At 35.0% G+C, this 23,728-nt stretch overlaps 1 protein-coding gene across 4 annotated transcripts in view; it reads right to left on the bottom strand.

The window, feature by feature from the left end:
* Window positions 1-23,728, bottom strand: part of retm (real-time) — a 469,145-nt gene that overhangs the window by 215,047 nt on the left and 230,370 nt on the right. For all 4 annotated transcript variants that reach the window (XM_090404393.1, XM_090404395.1, XM_090404396.1 and 1 more), the window contains one exon: window positions 23,480-23,669. In XM_090404393.1, the coding sequence (XP_090260519.1) occupies window positions 23,480-23,669 (190 nt within the window). The remainder of the gene's footprint in view (window positions 1-23,479; window positions 23,670-23,728) is intronic.

Here is a 23,728-nt window from a genome sequence, read left to right as displayed (position 1 = left end):
ATTAGCCACACTGTGTTATACTGTTTGAATTGTATTGTAAATTGTTTCTCTATCTGTGTAGATATGTATACTCCACATGATGATGACCTTAATATGAAGGTTGAAATGTCAGGATATTAATGTTATTCCGAAATGGATGCTAATCATCACCTAATACTAAAAGACTCGATGCTTTCATTAATTCATTTCTAAACTGTTTCCATTCTTCTTATGGAGTCAGACCTATTTTTTCTGAAATTATTTTATGACTGATTTTGACAACTGTTTATAGCTTACTTCTAATTGTTAATTTTATCTTTCATTTCTTACTATTCCAGAATGCATTCATTTTACACAAATTATGGACTCTACAACCGTGTTATAAATAATTATTTTAATTTCCCAACATTTTGACCTTCATATTAAGGTCATCACCTGGAGTATACAAAGACAAGCTAAATTACAATTAAAAGAAACACATGTATTAACCACAGTGAAAATTATTTAATTGTAAATATTTCATCGTAAGTATCTTAGGACATCATCAGTACAGTAGTTTAAAACAATAACAGGAATAACATACAGTTAGGGCGCATGATTACAATAGAATCTCATTAAATGTGCGTAACGTGTTAAAAAAAACAAAAATTAATTATTTAACACAATTTTGTATTACAATTTCCCATACTTTAGGAATAGTAAGAACGTCATTGCGGTTTAAGCTTGGTCTGTGTAGTAGGGCTTCAGAACTTTCTTTGTATAAACGTTCATGTTTATATAAAGATCTATGTAAAAGTTTAGACTCTTCCCAATGGATCCTATGGCTTGGATTTTCAATTCCGTGTTGAGAGAGGCCAGATTTCTGCGGTTTAAAATGACGAATGTGGTCTTGATGTTCCGAGATGCGTTTCTGAACAGACCTGTCTGTCTGTCCAAAGTAAGACAATTTGCATGAGCATGGAATTTCATAACTGCCACGCAACATCAAAGGTTAGAGTTTGTCCTTAGGAGAAGGTAACAAGTTGTAAATTTGGTTGATAGGTTTGTAAGAGGTGGCAAAATTGTATTTCTTCGTAATTTTTAGAAAGACCTTCGGAGATGCCTTTGACGTAAGGTATGGGAATCCTATGGACTTCTTCCTGTCTGGCTTGATGTGTGGAGAAGTGACTGATGATTTTTTGAGTTGTTTTCAGATTATATCCATTTAGGATGGCTGTATTTTTGATTACTTCTAATTCCTGGTATTTTTCAGAGGAGCAGAATTTGTGTGCTCTGGAGACTAGTGATTTAATAATGCCAGATTTCTGAGATGGATGATGAGCGGAAGAATTGTGAATGTAGCGACCTGAGAATGTAGGCTTGCGAAAGACAGAAGTGGCAATGGAACTGTCTTTCGCAATATACCCAGTGGAGATTCTTTTTTTAACGTAAAGTTGATGCGATGATGAAGAAGGTTAATTTTATCTAGAAACAGTTGTGTAATTCATGTTCGGGATTATCCCAGATTACAAATACGTCCTCTACATATCTTAACCAAATTTTTGGTTTGGGTTCAAAGGTGAATATTTTTTCTTCAAGGTGTTCTAGAAACAAGTTTGCTAGGTTTGGTGATAAAGGAGATCCCATTGCTGTTCCTTCTTCTTGCTTGTAAATTTGACCTTTCCAAGTGAAGTAACCTGATGCAATAACAAACTTGAACTATATAAGACGGAAATTTTTGAGTTAGTAATTCTATTGTTTCTTTATGGGGAATGTATGTGAAGAGGGAGACAATGTCAAAGCTGATTAACAAGTCAGTTTTTGATAGTTGAATGTCTTTAATTTTTGTGTGAAACTCAGTAGAATTTTTGATTGAAGAGACTGAGTGGCCTATGTGAGGCGGAGAATGTTAGATAAGAATCTTGATAACTTGTAAGTTGGACTGCTGATACAGTCTACGACAGGTCTAAGTGGAACATTAGTTTTGTGTAGCTTAGGTAAGCCATAAATTCTAGGAGGTCTTGCATGGTATGTCTTAAGTTTTTTGATTGTTTCTTCATAGAAAAAATATTCACTTTTGAACCCAAACCAAAAATTTGGTTAAGATATGTCTATGACGTATTTGCAGTCTGGGATCGTTCCAAACATGAATTACAACTGTTTCTAGAAAAAATTAACCTTCTTCATCATCGCATCAACTTTACGTTAGAAAAAGAATCTCCACTGGGTATATTGCGAAAGGCGGTTCCATCGCCACGTCTGTTCTGTCTTTCGCAAGCCTACATTCTCAGGTCGCTACATTCACAATTCTTCCACTCATCATCCATCTCAGAAATCTGGCATTATTAAATCACTAGTTTCCAGAGCACACAAATTCTGCTCCTCTGAAGAATCTTTAAACCAGGAATTAGAAGTAATCAAAAATACAGCCATCCTAAATGGATATAATCCGAAAACAACTCACAAAATCATCAGTCACTTCTCCACACATCAAACCAGACAGGAAGAAGTCCATAGGATTCCCATACCTTACATCAAAGGCATCTCCGAAGGTCTTTCATCTTTTGAAACCGCAAAAATCTGGCCTCTCTCAACACAGAATTGAAAATCCAAACCATAGGATTCATTGGGAAAAGTCTAAACTTTTACATAGATCTTTATATAAACATGAAACGTTTATACAAAGAAAGTTCTGAAGACCTACTACACAGAACAAACTTAAACTGCAATGACATTCTTACTATTCCTAAAGTATGGGAAATTGTAATACAAAATTGTGTTAAATAATTAATTTTTTTTTAAAAATATGTTACGCACGTTTAATGAGATTCTATTGTAATCATGCACCCTAACTGTATGTTATTCCTATTATTGTTTTAAACTACTGTACTGATGATGTCCTAAGATACTTAGGATGAAACATTTACAATGAAATAATTTTCACTGTGGTTAATACTTATGTTTCTTTTAATTATGATTGCACCACAGGTTTCGTTATTTAAAAAAGCTAAATTACATTTCACATAGTATGCTGAAGAGACAATGATTTGATCAACGGTTATTCTATTGGCCTGACTGCTAGTGAAAATAAAATAAAATTATAATAAATCAATGAAACTACATCAAAGCTATATTCTATTTAAGACAACATCAGAGAACCATTCTTTCATATAGATAGTTTTGTTATAGTGAAAATTGGTGTCCTAATTTAACATGACAATTGTTATATTAGATTTAGGATCCTGGATGGCTCTATTTAAAATTAACTCTTAGGGAGAAAGGTTAAGTGGGCAGAATATGTGCCTTCCATATGCTTGGGATTTTAAGACCATCATTATTGTTAAGATTAAGGTAATTGATAAGAATCTCAGAGAAGGACAATTATAGAAGGATGATCCTTCTATTACGGGACAAATTCCCTTCCGATATCACAGCACTCTTTGCACATGTACCATGTTCTGGCTATTTTGTGTGGGAAAACACTTTTTACCTACAAAAAGAAGACACAGCCATGGGCTAACCATTATTACCCCCCTCCCGCCCCAATTGCTAACTTTTACATGGAACATTTTGAGCAACGTGCTCTGGATTCCTCTCCTTTAAAACCCAAAGTCAGGCCTAGATACATTGACGATGTTTTCACTATCTGGCCCCATGGCCACCAGACACTTTTCTCAGCCACCTGAACAAACAACACAAATGCACACAATTCACAATTGAGATTGAAAAGCAGAAAACTCTTCCGTTTCTAGATACACTTGTCACACATCTTCTTTCTGGCAGTCTTTCCTTCACTGTTTACCAGAAACCAACACATATTGGCCAATATATACACAAAAACTCCTACTACCATCCAACACAAAAACTAGGGGTCATTAATACACTTAAAAACAGAGTTTTGAAGATTTTCTCCAATGAACAAGCACTTAAAGATGAATTAAAATCAACAATACCATCCTAAAAAACGGTTACAACCAAAATACTATCAACAAAATTCTGTACAACACCTCGCTTAAAAACAAAAATAAACTACAATAAAACTGTAAACATTCCATACATTAAAGGGATATCAGACAAAATAAATAGAATACTACAAAAATACGACCTTAAAGCCTCCTTTAAACCCCCAGCAAAATTAAAGAACCTACTCAACTCATCCAAGGATCCACTCCCTCCACTGGCACACCCTAGAGTATGCCATATTCATCGCACCTGTAATTTGCCCTATATAGGGGAAACAGGACACACAATTCATTCAGAAAAAAGGAACATAAATGACACATTAAATATATTAACTATGGCCAAGCTGGTCTTTCTAATCATTCCCTGAACACTTTACATAAAATTGACTGGAAAAGCACCTGTTGTTTACATCACATCAAAACATAGTATGAACGTAAACAAACAGAGGGGTGGGGTCTATTTCACTCCTATTTGTGGTGCATAAAAACAAATAAATTATATGTATTATCTAGACAAATTTTCTAACATCACACAAACAAGAAATTACAAATCACAAATTACAAATGAGAGAGGCCAGATTTTTGCGGTTTCAAAAGATGAAAGATCTTCGGAGATGCCTTTGATGTAAGGCATGGGAATCCTATGGACTTCTTCCTGTCTGGTAACCTGAAATGACATCTGCAAATTATATACTGCATGATTGCATGCTCCTGTAGGAGAGAATAATCCTAGAACTCGAACTTCCCTGGCTCAAAATCTCACTGTTCTCAATCATCAGCACTAAATTAACATCTTCATCATTTGAAAATTCTATAATCACTCTAACCTCTTCAAATTTCTATTTGTGAAGCTTGATTTACTGCAGTCAAACCACCAAAATAGTGAGGTAATCTTCCTTTGATACTATTGAATGTTCACAAATGTAACAGTCTTCTCTTTTTGAATTCTGTTAGACTATCTGGAAGAGATAAGGTATCTGTATTAACAATGGTGTAATACAGGCTAACTGCCCACAAAAAAAAAAAAACTCTCCTTGTCATCCCAATGCCCATGATTTTTTCTTAATCAATTTTCCTTTCATGTATATTCCCAGGATGTTAACCCATCACTGGGTAACTCTGACCACAACCTCTTTGACATTTCTATTATTTATGTCATCACTTCACTGATGCCAAGTGAAATGACCTATGTAATTCCTAATTCCTCTCCATAGTCTGATTGTTAATTTCATTCTGATAAAACATGCTCTGACCATTAAAATAACTGCTGGAACTAAGGCCTTTATCACCTTTAACTCAATCAAATAGTGCCGTTTCATTGAGTTAAAGGTGATAAAGGCCTTTAACTCAATGAAATGACACTATCAATGCCTAATTCCATAATTCTGTGGATTTGCAAGAAGAGTATCAAGCAGTCCAAGAAAAAAATGAATCATATCACAAGTGGCTTGATGCAAAAACCACAGGCATCACAATCAGCCAACATCCTGACTCAAACAGCAGAAGGGGAAAAGAAAAAAAAAAAACTCTGAAAGATTCAAATGCCAAATATTCAGAGAAAGACTTGTTTCCTGATAAATCAGCAATAACGTTGCTGTTTGGTCTCTCACCAAAACTACTGGATACATCTATTCTGCCAACCTTCCACCTTCTCTTGATTTCAGATGATGCCTAACATTGTACAAAACCAAAGCTAAACCTCCTGCCATTTCTTCTCTTCAATCAGACATAAGAAAAATAATGTTATGCCATAAAAAGCAATGTATGCCATGCCTTCTCTGATCTTTCAGCAGAAACATGTCACAAGAATTGAAAAAGCATGGATTCATTCCAGAAAATCTTCTTGTCTAGGTGGCATTCCCTCGACTATGCCCTAATTTTGTACTTCGGATCTAACATGCACTTTATATTTTTCCACACTTCTCATATTTATCAAGCATCTAGTGTACAGCATGGAACAAACGACACTATTTAGCCCAATCCATAAAAAAAGGGAGATAAAAGTCAGGCCTTCATCATTCTCTCTCTCACTTTTGTCCCCTCAGTTCTATTTCAAACAATCGAAAAAGATCCTCAACCATAAGCTTTAGTCTGGTTGGCCAGGCTAATAGTGTTATGACTAATTTCACTCTTATTCCAAAAATTTATTCAGTTGACTCCTCACCATATCAACTTCACTAATTCTATTGTGTAATTGATGACTTGACTCCCTGGAGATCTCTCTTAATGATAATAATAATTCATTATGTAATTTGCCATCTTCAATAAATATTGTTAAATAGCCAAAATTTTTCATGTTAAAAGTTTAATGGAGTGAAATAGCATTATGAAAGGATTAAAAATAATGTTTAATTCTTCCAATATTTGATCTCAGTTACAGAGACTTGTAACACACACACACACACACACACACACACACACACAGAGAGAGAGAGAGAGAGAGACAAGGGCAGCAGAAAACTAAATGAAACGTGGATGAAAGCCTAGTCTTAACTAGGTGGGGAACCCTCTTTGGACACCTATAAACAGCTTGAGATTAAAACTGGGGGTCTCAAAGTATTAGTGTTTCCCATATTTTGGGAAGTTTTGTGCAACCATATTTATTCAAATTAGGCTGATTTTTAACAGCATCAACAACAGATTCTAAAAACAGTCTTTCTCTTCTAAACTTACTGTGATGGAGAATGGTGGTCTTTTTAAACTTGATTCTATTAGCCATATCTAAAACACAGTCGGCAAAGCCATAGACATGACATTGCAGATTGACCATTGTCATAGGCTGCAGATGTATTTTTTATGTTCTTCCAAGTGGACAGTAACTGATTTTCCTGTCTGAGTTCTACTGCAAGAGGTCTCGTTGGAACAAATGTTATAGGCTCTATGGGTTAGTGTTTTCATAATACCATATTGTTGAGGTGGAGGGGATGGAAAACTTTCTGAATGTATCTGCTTGTGTGAATAGGTTTCTTATATACTGAAAAGGAGAGGTTACCATTAGGTAGGCAGGAGACCAAGAAGTCTAGAAAAGCTGAACAATTATTAGTTTCATTTTTGACATTGTAAATTAGATTCTACAGTGACGACTATTGGAGTGACAGAGGAAAGTGTCTAATCTGCCTGGGTGATGAGAACAAACAGAAAGCACATCGTCTACATATCTTAATCGGATAAAAGGCTTGAGAAAGGCTGAGTCAAGAGCTTGTTTTCAAAATCCTCCATAAAAATGGCAGGGAGGGTGAGAAAGAAGATACCACGGAGGTACCCCTCTATCTAGGAGGGTGGTCTGAAAAGTTCTCAGTTTCGACCATAGATGGCAACACTACTGACAGAATTTTTTTTTTTTTTTTTTAAGTTGATACATCTATCATAAACATCCATGTGAAATTGCAAGTCATACTATAAAGTAGTTTGTTTTATACAGCTGTCTGAAGCAAAAGTGTTGTCTGTATCCCTTGGAATGGATAAAATTGAGCATTGTGAGTTATAAAATGGGTGCTTAAGGGTCAAAGCTGTATAACTGAGAGGATACCTCCACACAGCCTTTAAAGGAATGAGGAGAACCGAACAGGGCTTCTGACGTAATGTCCAATCCTCACCTTCTCGTGGTGCACACTGTTGGGTATCTACCTGAATACTGAACGAACGAGGATGGGCTGGCAATTTGGGAATTAGCCGACCAAATTGTATTCTTATTGGCTTAAACCAATATAGAAAATGATGGTACAACATGACACAATGCCGGCTGGGGCGTTGCCCGGTTAAACAAGGCCCACGTTGTTTTCACCAGAGAACCAGGGCGAACAGCAAAAAGTCAGCTATTGGAACAAATCTGAAAACACACCTCAACTCAACATTACCAGAGTTAAAAATCGGTACTATCAACATAAGAAGCCTGAATGGCAAAAAAATGGAGCTAGCTGAAGAATTAGATAAGTACCACATTGACATAATAGGGGTGACTGAAACAAAAAAAGACAAAAACTGGTGAGATCATTCTGAGTAATAAATGCAAAATGTTATATTCAAGAAATGACAATCAAGGAAAAGAAGGAGTAGCCATAGTATTCGACACAAAATACGAGGCTAATCTTCTTGAATGGCAGGCAGTCTCAAGTAGACTGATGTGGACAAATATCAGAATGGAGAATTGGACAATGAGATTTATTTGTGCCTATGGTCCAACAGAAGGTTCTACTAAGGTAGAAGTGGAGAAATTTTTTAATGCTTTAGAAAAAGCAACTGACACAATGAAAAAGGAAAAGTTGGCCCTTGTTAGGGATCTAAATAGCAGAGCAGGAAATGATTGGCAGACATACAAAAATATTTTGGGAAATGGAGAAAGGAGCAAAGCTAATAATAATGGCAAATACCTGTTGGATTTCTGCTCAGGATATGGACTGGTTATTACTAACACCATGTTCCAACATAAAAATGTGCACAAATTCACATGGAGAGAAGAGGCAAGGAATATGAAAAGTCTCATTGACTATGTTATTGTTGATAGTGATGTTTTCTCCCTGGTGCAGGACACCAGAGTGTACAGAGGATTTGAAATTGGAAGTGCTCACTATTTAGTCTTGAGCAGGATGAAATTGAATTTCATATTGAAAAGAATAACATGTAAGAAAGTTTTAAAGTGAATAAAAGTTGAGCAGCTCTCAGATGGGAACTGTAGACTAAAATACGCAAAGATTATTGAAGAAAAACTAAGAGTTTCAGAACAGGAACCAAACCTTGGAGATTCAGTGGCAAGCCATGAAGAAAACCCTGATTGATTCAGCCAGAGAGGCATGTGGTGAGGTTGTCTGCAAGGATAAAAAAATCAGGACTCCATGGTGGACACAGGAAGTTAAAGAGGCAGTGAAGGAAAAGAAGAAACATATTGAAAGTTCCATGCAAACAAGTCAGTTTGTGCTCTTAGAGAATACAGAGACAAATGTAAGTAAGCGAAACACTCTATAAAACTACCTAAACTAAAGTCATAGAGGACTTTGGCAAGAACGTAGAAAATAAATATCAAGAAGGTGGTAAGATATTCTGGGGGGTGTTGAAGAAGCTTAGAAATGGAGAAAGGAGTGCTGTAAAAGGAGTTAGAGATGATAAAGGTGACATGAAAACAGGAGAAAAAGATATCCTTGAAGTATGGAATAATTACTTTGAAAAACTGCCAAAAGAAACAAGCAGTGATGATAGCACAGTGGTAAAAAACACTGACCATGCATGCATGCATGCATGCAGTCAGGAATACATATCCATACTTGAAGTAGAAAAAGCCATCAAAGGCTTGAAACGTGGAAAGGCAGCAGGAGTAGATGATATTCGACCAGAAATGCTGAAGTATGGTGGTATAAAAGTCTTACTGTGGCTGCAATGCAGAGTTCAGAAAGCCTGGACAAAGGGACGAATTCCCGATGATTGGAGTAGAGCTCTAATAGTACCCATATATAAAATGGGAAATAAAACTGAATGTGAGAATTACAGAGGTATTTCCCTATTGAGTGTTTCTGGCAAGATCTATGCAAGTATACTTGAGAAACAGTTGAGAAGAATTGTGGAAGAAAAGCTTGGTGAAGAACAAGCTGGATTCAGGTCAAATAGAGGATGTCAGGATCAGATCTTCCCTTTACGACAAATAGTTGAGAAAGGTTGGGAATACAACAAAGATCTGTATTTAAGTTTTGTCGACCAGGAAAAAGCATATGACAAGGTGCCAAGAGAGAAGCGATTCAATACGCTACAGTTATATGGTGTCAATTGGGCATTATATCAAGCAATACTTAGTCTTTATTTGAGTTGTAAGTCAGCAGTCAGAATTGAAGGAAGTACAGGAAGATGGTTTAATGTTAAATCTGGTGTGAGATAAGGATGTACATTATCCCCTCTGTTATTCATTATCTATATGGATCACATTATGAAGGAAAGTGGTATTAAACATGATATCAGAATTGGAGATGTTAATGTCAGCTCTTTGCTTTATGCAGACGATGTTATACTTCTATATAAATCCACTACAAGTTTGCAAGATTCCCTGACTAGATTGAATAACTGTTGTAATAGATACGGTATGAAGGTCAGCATTAAAAAGACAATGAAAATAGGTAGAATTGTTGAAAATGTTAACTGTGTTGTGAACGGGGAACCTGTGGAACAAGTAAAACATTTCAAAAAGTAAAACATAACAAAAAGAATGATATAGAAATTGTCCCCAAATTATAAAAATATTTTAAAGGTTAAAATTGTGCATTATGTTGATTTAATGTAACAGAATGTTAAAAGTAATTCTGCCTTAAGTGGATTAGACAAGATTATGTTGGTCACTTGAAAGTAAACAAAGGTATTTAAAATCATTCAGATGTAGAGATTTTTGCTGCCAAATCTGAAGGTCCAGACAACAGTGATGTCAGTTATTTACAGAAGATTCGGGAGTCTCCGACCCTAAAAACAAGGAGCTTCTGAATCATAAATGAAATCTTGAGAACCCAGAGGTTTTTTTTTTCGTCTTGCTGCAGTCCGTTGGCCCGCTCGGGCCTCTGTATTTTGTAGTAGGATCGTGACCCCTAGGCACGGGAAAAACTCAGGCAAGGCAGATCAATCTACAAAAATATATTTTCAGTAGCAGAACATGCCTCGTGTGACCAGATATACGACGGCAACAATAGGTCCAAAACCGGCGGTGAGCTATGCTATGACAGTGAGCTAAATCCCAGAAGAGGACTATGCCAGGATGCCTGCCAAAAGCCGTTGAGTAAAGGCTAGGAAATAGGACCGAGGAAAGCAGTCAGCAGAACTAACACAAATCTTCAAGACTGGTAGGACTGTATGTTTCTACGAATTTTGTGAGTAGATTCTAATGTATTAACGCCGAGATAGTGATTAAGAATTGTATGTCCGCTGAAAGTAGCTTTGTTTAAAATAGGTGTATAAGTCGCTATAAGAAGTAATTGAGGCTGAAAATTAGCTAGTATATTTATTGAGAAAAATGATAGCCGATGATATTGATTGTAACAGCCAGTAATTACCTAGATCTTGTAAAGCTAGTCATTCAAGCATTGTGAATTGCAGGTCTAAATTGTAAGGTTACTATTTAAGTTTAAAACAGGCATTAGAGAGAAATTGTTTCAAGTATATCATATTATAGTGCCTAAGATAAAAATAAACGTTTTGTTTGTTTAAAACTATTGCCTGATCTATGACCAATGCACTGTCTCACAAAAGTAACCGAACCTGTGTGCTTAAATTAGAGAAATTGCCACAATTGACTATTTAAAGTATTATTTTAGAAAGTGATCTATTCTATAAGTCTTACAACTATTCTTCCCTTGCTATAACATTAATTCAGGGTGGAGCAGTCGAAAAACAAATAAATATCCCCTGAATTATATCACATGGGAAATAGTTAAGTGTAACCATGAGTTGCCTATTCTAGAGGCCTTTTCACTAACAGCGCTAATACTTGTAGAAAGTATAAAGAATCACAAGTGGGGACTAAATTAATCGGCTTAAGTTAGAACAAGGAAAAGAGTACTTAACTGAGAGTTAGAAGTTAAAGTACACATAGGAAAGATAACAGAAAAAGAGTAGAATTAATACAAAGGCGAAACAGCAGAGATATAAGATACTGAGGACGAAGAAATAAATAAATAAAATAATTAGTTATCATAATATTATACCAGTTTGAAGAAGAAAAAAATCATTTTTCATCAGGACAATGCAACTACCCAAAAAGGTGTTTTGACAATGGGAAAATTAAGGGATCTGCACTATGAATTGTTGGAACATCCATCCTATTTGGCTCCCTCTGACTTCCATCCTTCCCAAAACTAAAACTCTTCCTCGCTGGTCAGTGTTTTTCTTCAAGAGGCCATTGCACAAATAAATAGGTGATTGCAGCTGTAGAGGGGTGTTTTGCAGATCTTACTGAGAACCACTACATGGATAGGATAATGGCGCTGGAATAAATGTATTGGTCTTAAGGGAGATCATGTCGGGGAGAAAAATTTTTTTTTGAAATTATAAATTTGTTTTTTCGTTATTAGGCCGAGAACTTTTCAGACCATCCTCATATTTATAAATTTTGTTCTTTCAAGAAAAATTGCAGTTTTCTTGAAATCTCATCATGTTAAAGTACATAACTTCAAACTAATTAATGTTGAACTGACAGCCATTATTATGTGGCCCAATTTCCAGCCTACTCAAATCACTCGATAAAAAAAGTGGCATCCCTGATTGCTATGCCTATCTTTGTATCATCAGCTAATAATTAAACATCTCCTGTTAGATCCCTCATAATGGCATTAATGTATAGAATAAACAACAATGGTCCAAGTTCTAATTTCTGAGGTATACCTTAAATCTGGCAGATTCACACCCAATGTATTCCACTTTTTGATTACCTTGATGGACCTGTGGTTTCAGTCAGGTTTTCTCCATGATGCAGGTCGTAAAGAGTCCAGCTATTCCTGTCTTGGGCTTTTCTTCTCCATTTTCTTCCAACTTTCTTAATCAATGGGTCTTCCCACCTTAAGGCTGGTCTTTCAGGTTTCCTTTTGGTATCTCTCGGATACCAGTTTGTAACTCTGACTGTCCATCTGTTGTCTCTCATTCTGGCGATATGTCCTGCCCATCTTCTTTTTCTGTTGTAGATTGTTTTTATTAAATCTGCGAGTCCAGACTTCTTCCTGATTTCTGTGTGTCTTATGTGGTCTATTTTGTTTATATTGCAAATTCTTCTTTCTATTGCACGTTGAGTTGTTATTAAGCTTTGTTCTTCTTTTAAAGTTATGTTCCATGTTTCACTGCCATAAGTTAATGCTGGTAAGATGTGACTATTGAAAAGATGGGTGCTTATGTTTATATGTATGTTTTGGTTGGTAATTGTTGATTTTATTTTGTTGAAGGCTATCTTATCTGTTTTGAGCGTTTTTTATGATTGGACTGTGCTCGTATGCGGTGTTCATTTTTTTTAATATATTTTGAGAGTGGCTCTTATTGGACAGTGGTCTGAATGAATGTCGCAGTAAGTTTTCCCAATGACTTCCACATTTTTTATTATTCTTTTGCAATCTGTTAGGATGAAATCAATTTCATTTCTTGTCTCTCCATTTGGAGATTGCCAAGTCCATCTTTTTCCAATTCTCTTTTTAAAGAAACTATTCATAATGTACAGCCTTTCTGCTTCTACAAATTCTGCCAGGAGTTCACCTCGTTCATTTCTTTCCCCTTTCCCCCACGGTCCAATGTATTTTTCTTCAATAAATCCTGTACCAATCTTTGCATTAAAATCTCCACACACTATTGTGTATGTTGTTTTTTTCAGTAATGTTTCTCGTAGGTGTTCATAGAAATTTTCTATTTCTTCTTTGTCAGCTGTTGAGGTGGGTGTGTAGGCTACTATTATTTTTATTGTTATGGATTCTCCAATTTTTAATATTAGTGTTCCTAGTCATTCAGAATGGATTGTACAAGAAATAATATTTTTAGTTAGCTTTTCATTTATGATGAAGCCAACTCCTCCAGCCCTTGTAGTGTTATCTGAGGCTCCCAGGAAAATTTGGTTGCTATTGTTCCATTTTGCTGTTAATTCAGAGCTTCTTCGGGTTTCACAGATAGCGAGGACATCAAACTTTACATTTTGTAGTTCTTGAAGCAGGAAATCAATATGGGAGTCAGAAGACAGAGTTCTAGTGTTGAAGGAACCAATAAATAGGGTCGAATTTCCAGATGGTGGTCTACCTTCCTCTGCAAGATTCTTAGCACCCCCCCTGCTCTTGCTGATTTCTCACCATCACCTTGGTGGAATTGCAAAGAGCTGCAAAGGATTGGGGGCCTTTTTCTTCTTCTACTTGCTGGCATCTTTAGAGTGGTCTACAGCACTTCTCCTGACCATGGTTCTGAAGTGTGCCTTTGGTCCATAGCTCCTTATTCATTATTCGGAGCGGACCGCTTGGGCTTCCCTCATCCGCCACCCGAGGGCACGCTTGGTAGAGCCCCCCCCAAGCCACTTTTTGATACCTGTCAATAATTCACTTATCAAGTCAAGACTTTGTATTCCAAACCCATATTCTCCAGTTGAAGCAACAGTGTCTTTCATGTGGTATATCCTATCAGATGCCTTACCAAAAAAATAAAATAAATGAATAAAATAAAACAAATAAATTATCATAGTTAATTCATTTATGCAGGCAAGTTCTTACCAACTTATCCAAAATAGTGAACCATTATTCCAGAAATACCGATAGGTTGGTAGTTACACACATGAATTTTTGCATTCTTGAACAACAGAACTATTATGCATTCTTTCCATTTCTTTGGTATCTTTCCTAAGCTGAAATTAAAGTTATACAAACATCAAATGCATAGACAATTCAGCTGAACATTCCTTTAGCATACATGATGATATTCCATCTGTCCCCAATGCCAAACAGTTCTTCAGCTTCATTCTCCTGCACTTCTACCTTTTCATCCAATGTGGTGGTAGCACCGTGCACCATGTTATATACACCTGGGTGATATATCTTAGCAAAGTGAGCACTCGTTAATCGAATAATCTTAACTTCTGACAGATAATTTGAACTTGATACCATAAAATATAGAGAATGCTTTAGTGGATTCAACTTCACGTTATTCAATAAGTGTAGTTTTCAATCTCTGACAGCAAAGGATTAAAAATCAATACAGGCATACCCCAGTTATAAGACATGTTAGATTCCAGACTACCATCATATAGCAAATTAGTACTCTCTCTCTCTCTCTCTCTCTCTCTCTCTCTCTCTCTTATGGATTCATTAATAGTGTGTAACATTAGCTACACACATTCATTAAATGTGTGTAACTAATGTAAATAAAGCATTTAGTTATGTCAGATATATAAATAAAAAATTTGGAATAATTTTTACAAATGAAGAAAGTTATTCTGAATAGCTTGGCAAGGGAACATGTGAACCAGTTTGATCAATCATCAATCTACACCACTGAAAATTTTAGAATTACAGCAATAAAACTGTCACTTTTATGGGGAACTGCAATATTACTAGTGTAACACTTTTCCCTTTACTTGGAGCTTTACCTTTGTTTTTAACAACTATAACAACAGTAGTGTGAGAGAAGTTTAGCCTGCTACCTATCTCAGTGTTCAATACACCATAATCACTAAATTTAATCATTTTAATTTTCGCATGTAACATAATTAGGTTTACACATCTTCCTATTTTCACTAGGAGCAGCAGTAGCCCCACTGCGAATTTTATTTATCTTCCATTATTAACAACAATAAATTAAATAATAGTTATAATCTGTAATTCACATGAAATACCAAAACGGAGAAAAGTAGATCACTGTATATGTGTCATCATAAAATGGAGTTCACAAATAATGCGCATTGTTAATATGCAGCGGTGTCATATAAATGAGCACTGGTCATAATTGAAAAGCATTGTATGAGCAGATCATCGTAAAGTAGGGTATAACTGTACTGAAAAATATATTCTTCTAAACACAAGCCTTTCAAGAGCTAACCACTTTTATAAATGCACATAAACACAAGAAAGATATTTAATTAACCAAATATTTCGGTCTAGAAATAGCAGACCATCCTCAGTGGTATTACAGGAACAGTTATAAAAAATACAAGCTAGAATATTAACAATAGATCGTTTAAAATAGAACACGTCGCATGATGTTATATCACTAAGTATGAAATGGAATATTTTGAAGGATGTTGTGGTCAGTTTCAATCCCGTGCTGAGCCAATGCAGGCTTTTCAGGTTTGTTGTGAAGAATGGAGGATTGATGTTCTTGGATTCTTTTTTCAAGAGAACATCTAGTCTGTCCAAAATATGAGAGATCACAGTTGCACAGAATTTGATAAACTCCAGGAAGAGATAAAGTTGAGCGTTTGTCTTTAGGAGAATGAAAATGAGAAGATGATTTGTTAAACTGACCACAACATCCTTTGGTCCAGGACTCGCCTCTTACATAGATCCCGTTATAGGTTTCGACATTTGTTCAAGGAAAGCGTGGAGGCCTTACTGCATCGTCCCAACCTGAATCGTAATGACTGTATATCTATATCAAAAATCTGGGAAAGTCTAATCAAGATTACTCATTAATTTTTTTTTTTTTTCAATCATGTCTCTACTTCAAAATATTCCGTTTCATACTTAGTGATATAACATCATGCAGCATGTTCTATTTTAAACGATCTATTTTTAATATTCTAGCTTGTAATTTTTATAACTGTTCCTGTAATACCACACTCAGGATGGTTTGCTATTTCCAGACCAAAATATTTGGTTAATTAAATATCTTTCTTGTGTTTACGTGCATTTATCATTCAGTCTTCTTATGTCACAAGTATCCTTAAAACAGCAAATTCTTATCCTTCGTGGGGAAAATGCTACCAAAATAACCGGTAAATTAGGAAAACTTTCAGTTATACAAGGTAGGTTAAGAGCAAAGATCAATTTCTTAAAAAAATGCCACGACAACAAGATTATTCCCAATTTCGCTAAAATTAAAGAAACAATAAAATCTACTGGAGCTCATAATATTTGCCAGAACACCAGTTTATTTCTAATCCGTAACCAACTTAAAACTGCTAAACGTGACCTAGCTATTCACAGTCATCTTATTTCTGATCTTCACACCTATATTTCCACAAATTTGGATCCACATCTTTCTCACATAGTTCTAAATGTGGCTAAACGTTCTTCTCAATGTGCTTATAATAAACTAAGTCAACATCTAAACCGTAAATATGAAGCTCTTTCATCTACACAATCCAAGACCTTCATAACTACAGATAATTGGATTGTCAATATATCCGAACGTCCTTTAACTGAAATCGAAATCCTCATCCTATCAAAAGGACATGATTTTTCTATTGTTCCTAATAAGATACTATATCTAGATTTCCTAGTTAACATTGAACGGAATCTCAGTCATCTAACTAGTGATAAAGCTAATGCTCTTCGCCTAGAAGTCGCTTCTTCTCTACTTAAGGACAAACTTCCTCCTTCCAACATATCTCCTTCTGAAATGAAATCTTTACAGTCCTTGAGAAAAAATAATCACCTCATTATCACCAAAGCTGACAAGGGAAAAGCAACAGTAGTTATGGACTCAGCAAATTACAGAAGAAAACTTTCTCTTTTGCTTCAAGATCGCTCCACATATCAAGAAACTGATTATAATCCAACCAACAGACAACTAAAGAAATTAAATTCTCTCTTAGATGAAGTCATCAGTTTAGGTAAAGACACAATTGAAAGACTTAAAACTCATTTTGCAAGACCTCCTAGATTTTATAGTCTTCCAAAGATTCATAAGATTGACTATCCTCTTCGTCCAACAGTAGATTGTATTGATTCTCCTACTTACCTGTTGTTTTAAGGATACTTGCGACATAAGACTGAATGATATAATCACGTAATCACAAGAAAGATATTTATTTAACCAAATATTTCGGTCTGGAAATAGCAGACCATCGTCGGTGGTATTACAAGAACAGTTTAAAAAATATACAAGCTAGAATACTAACAATAGATCGTTGAAATTAGAACATGCCGCGTGATGTTATATCACTAAGTATGAAACGAAATATTTTGAAGTAGAAACATGATTGAATTTGCTATTAAAAAAAAAAAAAAAAAAAAAAAAAAAAAAAAAAAAAAAAAAATTAATGGGTAATCTTGATTAGGCTTTCCCAGATTTTTGATATAGATATGCAGTCATTACGATTCAGGTTGGGATGATGGAGCAAGGCCTCCACGCTTTCCTTGAACAAACGTTCGAACCTATAACGGGATCTATGTAAGAGGCGCGTTTTGGAAGGTAGGTTACGAGCAAAGATTAATTTCTTAAAAAAGTGCCGCGACAACAAGATTATTCCCAATTTCGCTAAGATTAAAGAAACAATAAAATCTCCTGGAGCTCATAATATTTACCGGAACACAAGTTTATCTCTAATCCGTAATCAACTTAAAGCTGCTAAACGTGATCTTGCTATTCACAGTCATCAGACTTCTGATTTACGCACCTATATATCCACAAATTTGGATCCACATCTTTCTCACATAGTTCTAAATGTAGCTAAACGTTCTACTCAACGTGCTTATAATAAACTAAGTCAACATCTTAACCGTAAATATGAGGCTCTTTCGTCTAAACAATCCAAGCCATTCATAACTCCAGATAATTGGATTGTAAATATATCCGGACGTCCTTTGACTAAAAGCGAAACCCTCATCCTTTCAAAAGGACATGATTTTTCTATTGTTCCAAATAAAATACCATATCTAGATTTCCTAGTTAACATTGAAAGGAATCTTAATCATCTAACCAGCGATAAAGCTAATGCTCTTCGCCTAGAAGTCGCTTCTTCTCTACTTAAGGCTAAACTTCCTCCTTCTAACATATCTCCTTCTGAAATGAAATCTTTACAGTCCTTGAGAAAAAAAATAATCACCTCATTATCACTAAAGCTGACAAGGGAAAAGCAACAGTAGTTATGGACTCAGTAAATTACAGAAGAAAACTTTCTCTTTTGCTTCGAGATCGCTCCACATATCAAGAAATTGATTATAATCCAACCAACAGACAACTAAAGAAATTAAATTCTCTCCTTGATGAAGTCATCAGTTTGGATAAAGACACAATTGAAAGACTTAAAACTCATTTTGCAAGACCTCCTAGATTTTATGGCCTTCCAAAAATCCATAAGATTGACTATCCTCTTCGTCCAATAGTAGATTGCATTGATTCTCCTACTTACCGTATAGCCAAATATCTAGCTAAATTACTGAAATCTTACATTGGCAACTCGAGTTCTTTTTTAAAAAACTCCTCAGATTTCTTAGAAAAATTAAAAGATGTCTCATTACAACCTACAGATCTTATGGTTAGTTTTGATATAGAATCTTTATACACCAATGTACCTCTTAAGGAAACTTTAAAACTACTTGCTGACATCTTTCCTCAAGATATTATAAAACTATTCGATTTCGTTATACATTCTGGTTATTTCATATGTCAAAACAAATTTTATAGCCAAGTAGAAGGAACAGCCATGGGAAGTCCTCTTTCTCCAGCTTTAGCCAACTTTTATTTGGAACATTTAGAAAAAGTCCTCTTCACATCTAGTTTCCCTCTACCATCTTTTTGGGTAAGATATATAGATGACATATTTGCTATTTGGCCTCACAGTAAAAACACTTTATCTTCCTTTTTAAACAGTATTAATTCCTTACATCATCGCATAAAGTTTACTATGGAATTAGAAGAAAACAACCAGTTATCTTTTTTAGACGTTCTCCTCATCCGATCATCTTCAAATATTCTTACAACTACAGTATACAGGAAACCAACATTCACAGGTCGTTATATTCTGAAAGAATCAGCCCATCATCCATGTCATAAAACAGGAATTATAAAATGTCTCATCAAAAGAGCCAAAACTAATTGTTCTACTTTTGATTATCTACAGAAAGAACTTTCTACTATCCAGCAACACATGAAACTCAATGGCTTTTCTGAAAAAAGTATTCAACGTCTTCTTACATCTTATAATCCTCCACAAAACAACAAAGATTCAATACGTCGAGTACCTATTCCTTATATCTCCGGTATTTCAGAACCTATCGCAAGAATTTTGAAGAAATATGATTTAACAGCTACGTATTCTCCTATTAACAAATTGTCTTCTCAATTTCCTTCTCCTAAAGACAAACGCTCAACTTTATCTCTTCCTGGAGTTTATCAAATTCCTTGCAACTGTGATCTCTCTTACTTTGGACAGACTGGACGTTCTCTTGAAAAAAGAATCCAAGAACATCAATCATCCATTCTTCACAATAAACCTGAAAAGTCTGGTTTGGCTCAACACGGGATTGAAACTGACCACAGCATCCTTTGGTCCAAAACGCGCCTCTTACATAGATCCCGTTATAGGTTCGAACGTTTGTTCAAGGAAAGCGTGGAGGCCTTGCTCCATCATCCCAACCTGAATCGTAATGACTGCATATCTATATCAAAAATCTGGGAAAGCCTAATCAAGATTACCCATTAATTTTTTTTTTTTTTTTTTTTTTTTTTTTAATAGCAAATTCAATCATGTTTCTACTTCAAAATATTTCGTTTCATACTTAGTGATATAACATCACGCGGCATGTTCTAATTTCAACGATCTATTGTTAGTATTCTAGCTTGTATATTTTTTAAACTGTTCTTGTAATACCACCGACGATGGTCTGCTATTTCCAGACCGAAATATTTGGTTAAATAAATATCTTTCTTGTGATTACGTGATTATATCATTCACTCCTACTTACCGTATACCAAATATTTAGCTAAATTATTGAAATCTTACATAGGCAACTCTAATTCTTTTTTAAAGAACTCCTCACATTTCTTAGAAAAATTAAAAAATGTCTCATTACAACCTACAGATCTTATGGTTAGCTTTGATATAGAATCTTTATATACCAATGTACCTCTCAAGGAAACTTTAAAATTACTTGCTGATATCTTTCCTGAAGACATTATAAAACTATTCGATTTCAAATTACATTCTGGATATTTCATATGTCAAAATAAATTTTACAGCCAAGTAGAAGGAATGGCCATGGGAAGTCCTCTTTCTCCTGCTTTAGCCAACTTTTATTTAGAACATTTAGAAAAAGTCCTCTTCTCATCTATTTTCCCTCAACCATCCTTTTGGGTAAGATATATAGATGATATCTTTACTATTTGGCCATAGCAAAAACTGTTTACCTTCTTTTTTAAACAGTATCAATTCCTTACATCATCGTATAAAGTTTACTATGGAAATAGAAGAAAACAACCAGTTATCTTTTTTAGATGTTCTCCTCATCCGGTCACCTTCAAATACTCTTACATTTACAGTATACAGGAAAACCAATGTTCACAGGTTGTTATATTCTTAAAGAATCAGCCCATCATCCATGTCAAAAAACAGGAATTATAAAATGCCTCATCAGAAGCGCAAAAACTAATTGTTCTACTTTTGATTATCTACAGAAAGAACTTTCTACTAGCCAACAACACATGAAACTCAATGGCTTTTCTGAAAAAAGTACTCAACATCTCAATTCTTATAATCCTCCACAAAACAACAAAATTTCAATACATCTAGTACCAATTCCTTATATCTCCGGTATTTCAGAACCTATCACAAGAATTTTAAAGAAATATGATTTAACAGCTACATATTCACCTAGAATTCACCTATTAACACATTCGCTGCCAACTACGAGTATACTCGTAGTGGGTAATCCTGCTTCACAAGCCAGCTACGAGTATACTCGTAGGACACTTACCGCCGGGAACGAGATTATTGTAGTGACCTTGAAGAAATGAAAATGCTTGGCTTGTGGGGCTAGCTTCAAAACTGTGTATTCTCATAGACCGTATATGCTCTGTACAAGCCAACTACGAGTATACTCGTAGGTCGTTTACCTCCGGTAACGAGATTATCGTACTGACCTTGAAGAAGTAAAACAGCTCGGCGTAGGGGAACAGACCATGCCAAAGTAGCGTGGCAGCGAACGTGTTAACAAATTGTCTTCTCATTTTCCTTCTCCTAAAGACAAACGTGCATCCTGCTTTATCTCTTCCTGCAGTTTATCAAACTCCATGCAACTGTGATCTCTCCTATTTTGGACAGAATGAACATTCTCTTGAAAAAAGAATCCAAGAACATTAATCCTCCATTCTTCACAACAAACTGAAAAGTCTGGATTGGCTCAGCATGGGATTGAAACTGACCACAACATCCTATGGTCCAGGACTCCCCTTTTACATAGATCCCATTATAGGTTTGAACATTTGTTCAAGGAAAGTATGGAGGCCTTGCTCCATCATCCCAACCTGAATCGTAATGACTGTATATCTATATCAAAAATCTGGGAAAGTCTAATCAAGATTACTCATTATTTTTTTATTTATTTATTTTTTCCAATCATGTCTCTACTTCAAAATATTCCGTTTCATACTTAGTGCTATAACATCACGTGGCGTGTTCTATTTTTAACGATCTATTGTTAATATTCTAGCTTGTATTTTTTATAACTGTTCCTGTAATACCACTGAGGATAGTCTGCTATTTCCAGACCGAAATATTTGGTTAATTAAATATCTTTCTTGTGTTTATGTGCATTTATCATTCAGTCTTATGTCACAAGTATCCTTAAAACAGCAACCACTTTCTTTCTTTTTTTAAATAATCAAAAGGCATTCTGAAAATACACACTTAGTAAACTTGAAATACGGTATTCTGAAATCCGGTAGCTTCTAGAAATGTTTTTTTTTTTTCTTTTTAATATAGAACTTTTAATATTAACATTTTAAAAGGGATATAACCTGATAATCATGCAAAGACAATCTGCACCCAGACAAGAGCCCACTGCATATGCCAAAGCATGTAATAAATGTAGTCTGCTGGTCAGACAATATGACCTGACTACACATGGCATGTTAGCATATGACTTTTTTTTTTTTTTTTTTTTTTTTTGGAAATAATGGATAAAATCATACGACAGAGATAATGTTCGACATTTCAGAGGTGCACAAGAAAACCAAGATAATTCTGTTCCTTGGGCACCTCTGAAAATAACAATAAAAACATATCTCAATATGTATCTATCTGCATCTGCAATCTTATGGCAAATCTCATTTTTATGACAACTACGAAGGTGTTGAGTTTCTGTTAGGAAGGTGCAGTGATGTCAGAATGAATGGTTCTGCTCTGTGAGCTGAAGTCTATATTATGCCATACCCAGCAGTAGGGGGAAGAAAGATGTACATGAGTATATGTGTAGGTGCATACACCTACTTTCTGTACATTAAGAATGACAGGGAATCACTTGAATGATATGTTACTAACAGAATTATTATTAGAATTATTAGTTTACTTATTAATTTCTTTTGATTGTAAAGTGAATACTGAGTTAGTTGTTGAGGTGAGAAACATTACTTATTAATCAGGAGATGGACTAAATGAACACTGCATCAACATACAATGTAGCAACATGTTTGGTTCAGAGTGACAGTACTGAAATATTTTTCGATTCCAATGTTTTATAGCAAGTTTTTTTACTAAAAAAATAAATGGTAAATTATATTCTTGTTTGATTCTTTATCCAATTGTGAGCACAGAGTGTTTAGGTGCTGTGTGCTCATAAACACTCTGTGCTCACAATTGGAGCACAGAGTGTTTATGCATGAGGTTCATAAACAATGCTCTAAACATTGATCTTTGTGTTAATCCAGAGGTAAGGAGAGTTTGTCCAACTCTTCAAAGAAATGCTGAATCCACCAATGGTGCAATCCATATCCATTGGGCCAGAACAGTTATCAGCAATGAAACTATGCTCTAAGTGTGAAATCAGTGTTCAGATATTTTCATGATTTAGATCTATTTGCAATTTCTAGACAAAATGAAATTCATGAATAAAAAAAAAAAAATGTTATAAAATAAGTCAACTACTATTACTCAATGCCTGCGAATTGTTTAAAAAACTGAAAAGAAAATAATCTAAAATTACCTTTGTCAAAATAATGCCACCCTCCTGGAAAAAACTGTTTTACAACATCTGGAGGATCATAAGTACTTAAAATACGGTCAACTTGATATTTTTTCCTCCATATTAAAGAGTGGCATAACATTTCCCGGGCTTTTTCAAGGCAGTAATCATTGGACTGCAAGAATCGCATCAGCGTTTGATCACTTGGAACCTACAAAAAAGATTGTACTTTACATTTAGAAAAATAAAAATAAAATATATAAAAAAAAT

This window comes from Typopeltis vanoorti, chromosome 14 (assembly GCF_054136105.1).
Source record: "Typopeltis vanoorti isolate ZY-2024b chromosome 14, IOZ_Tvanoo_1.0, whole genome shotgun sequence".
NCBI lineage: Eukaryota > Metazoa > Arthropoda > Arachnida > Uropygi > Thelyphonidae > Typopeltis > Typopeltis vanoorti.
The sequence above is the reverse complement of the archived record's forward strand: the minus strand, read 5'-3'. Positions and strand labels throughout refer to the sequence as shown.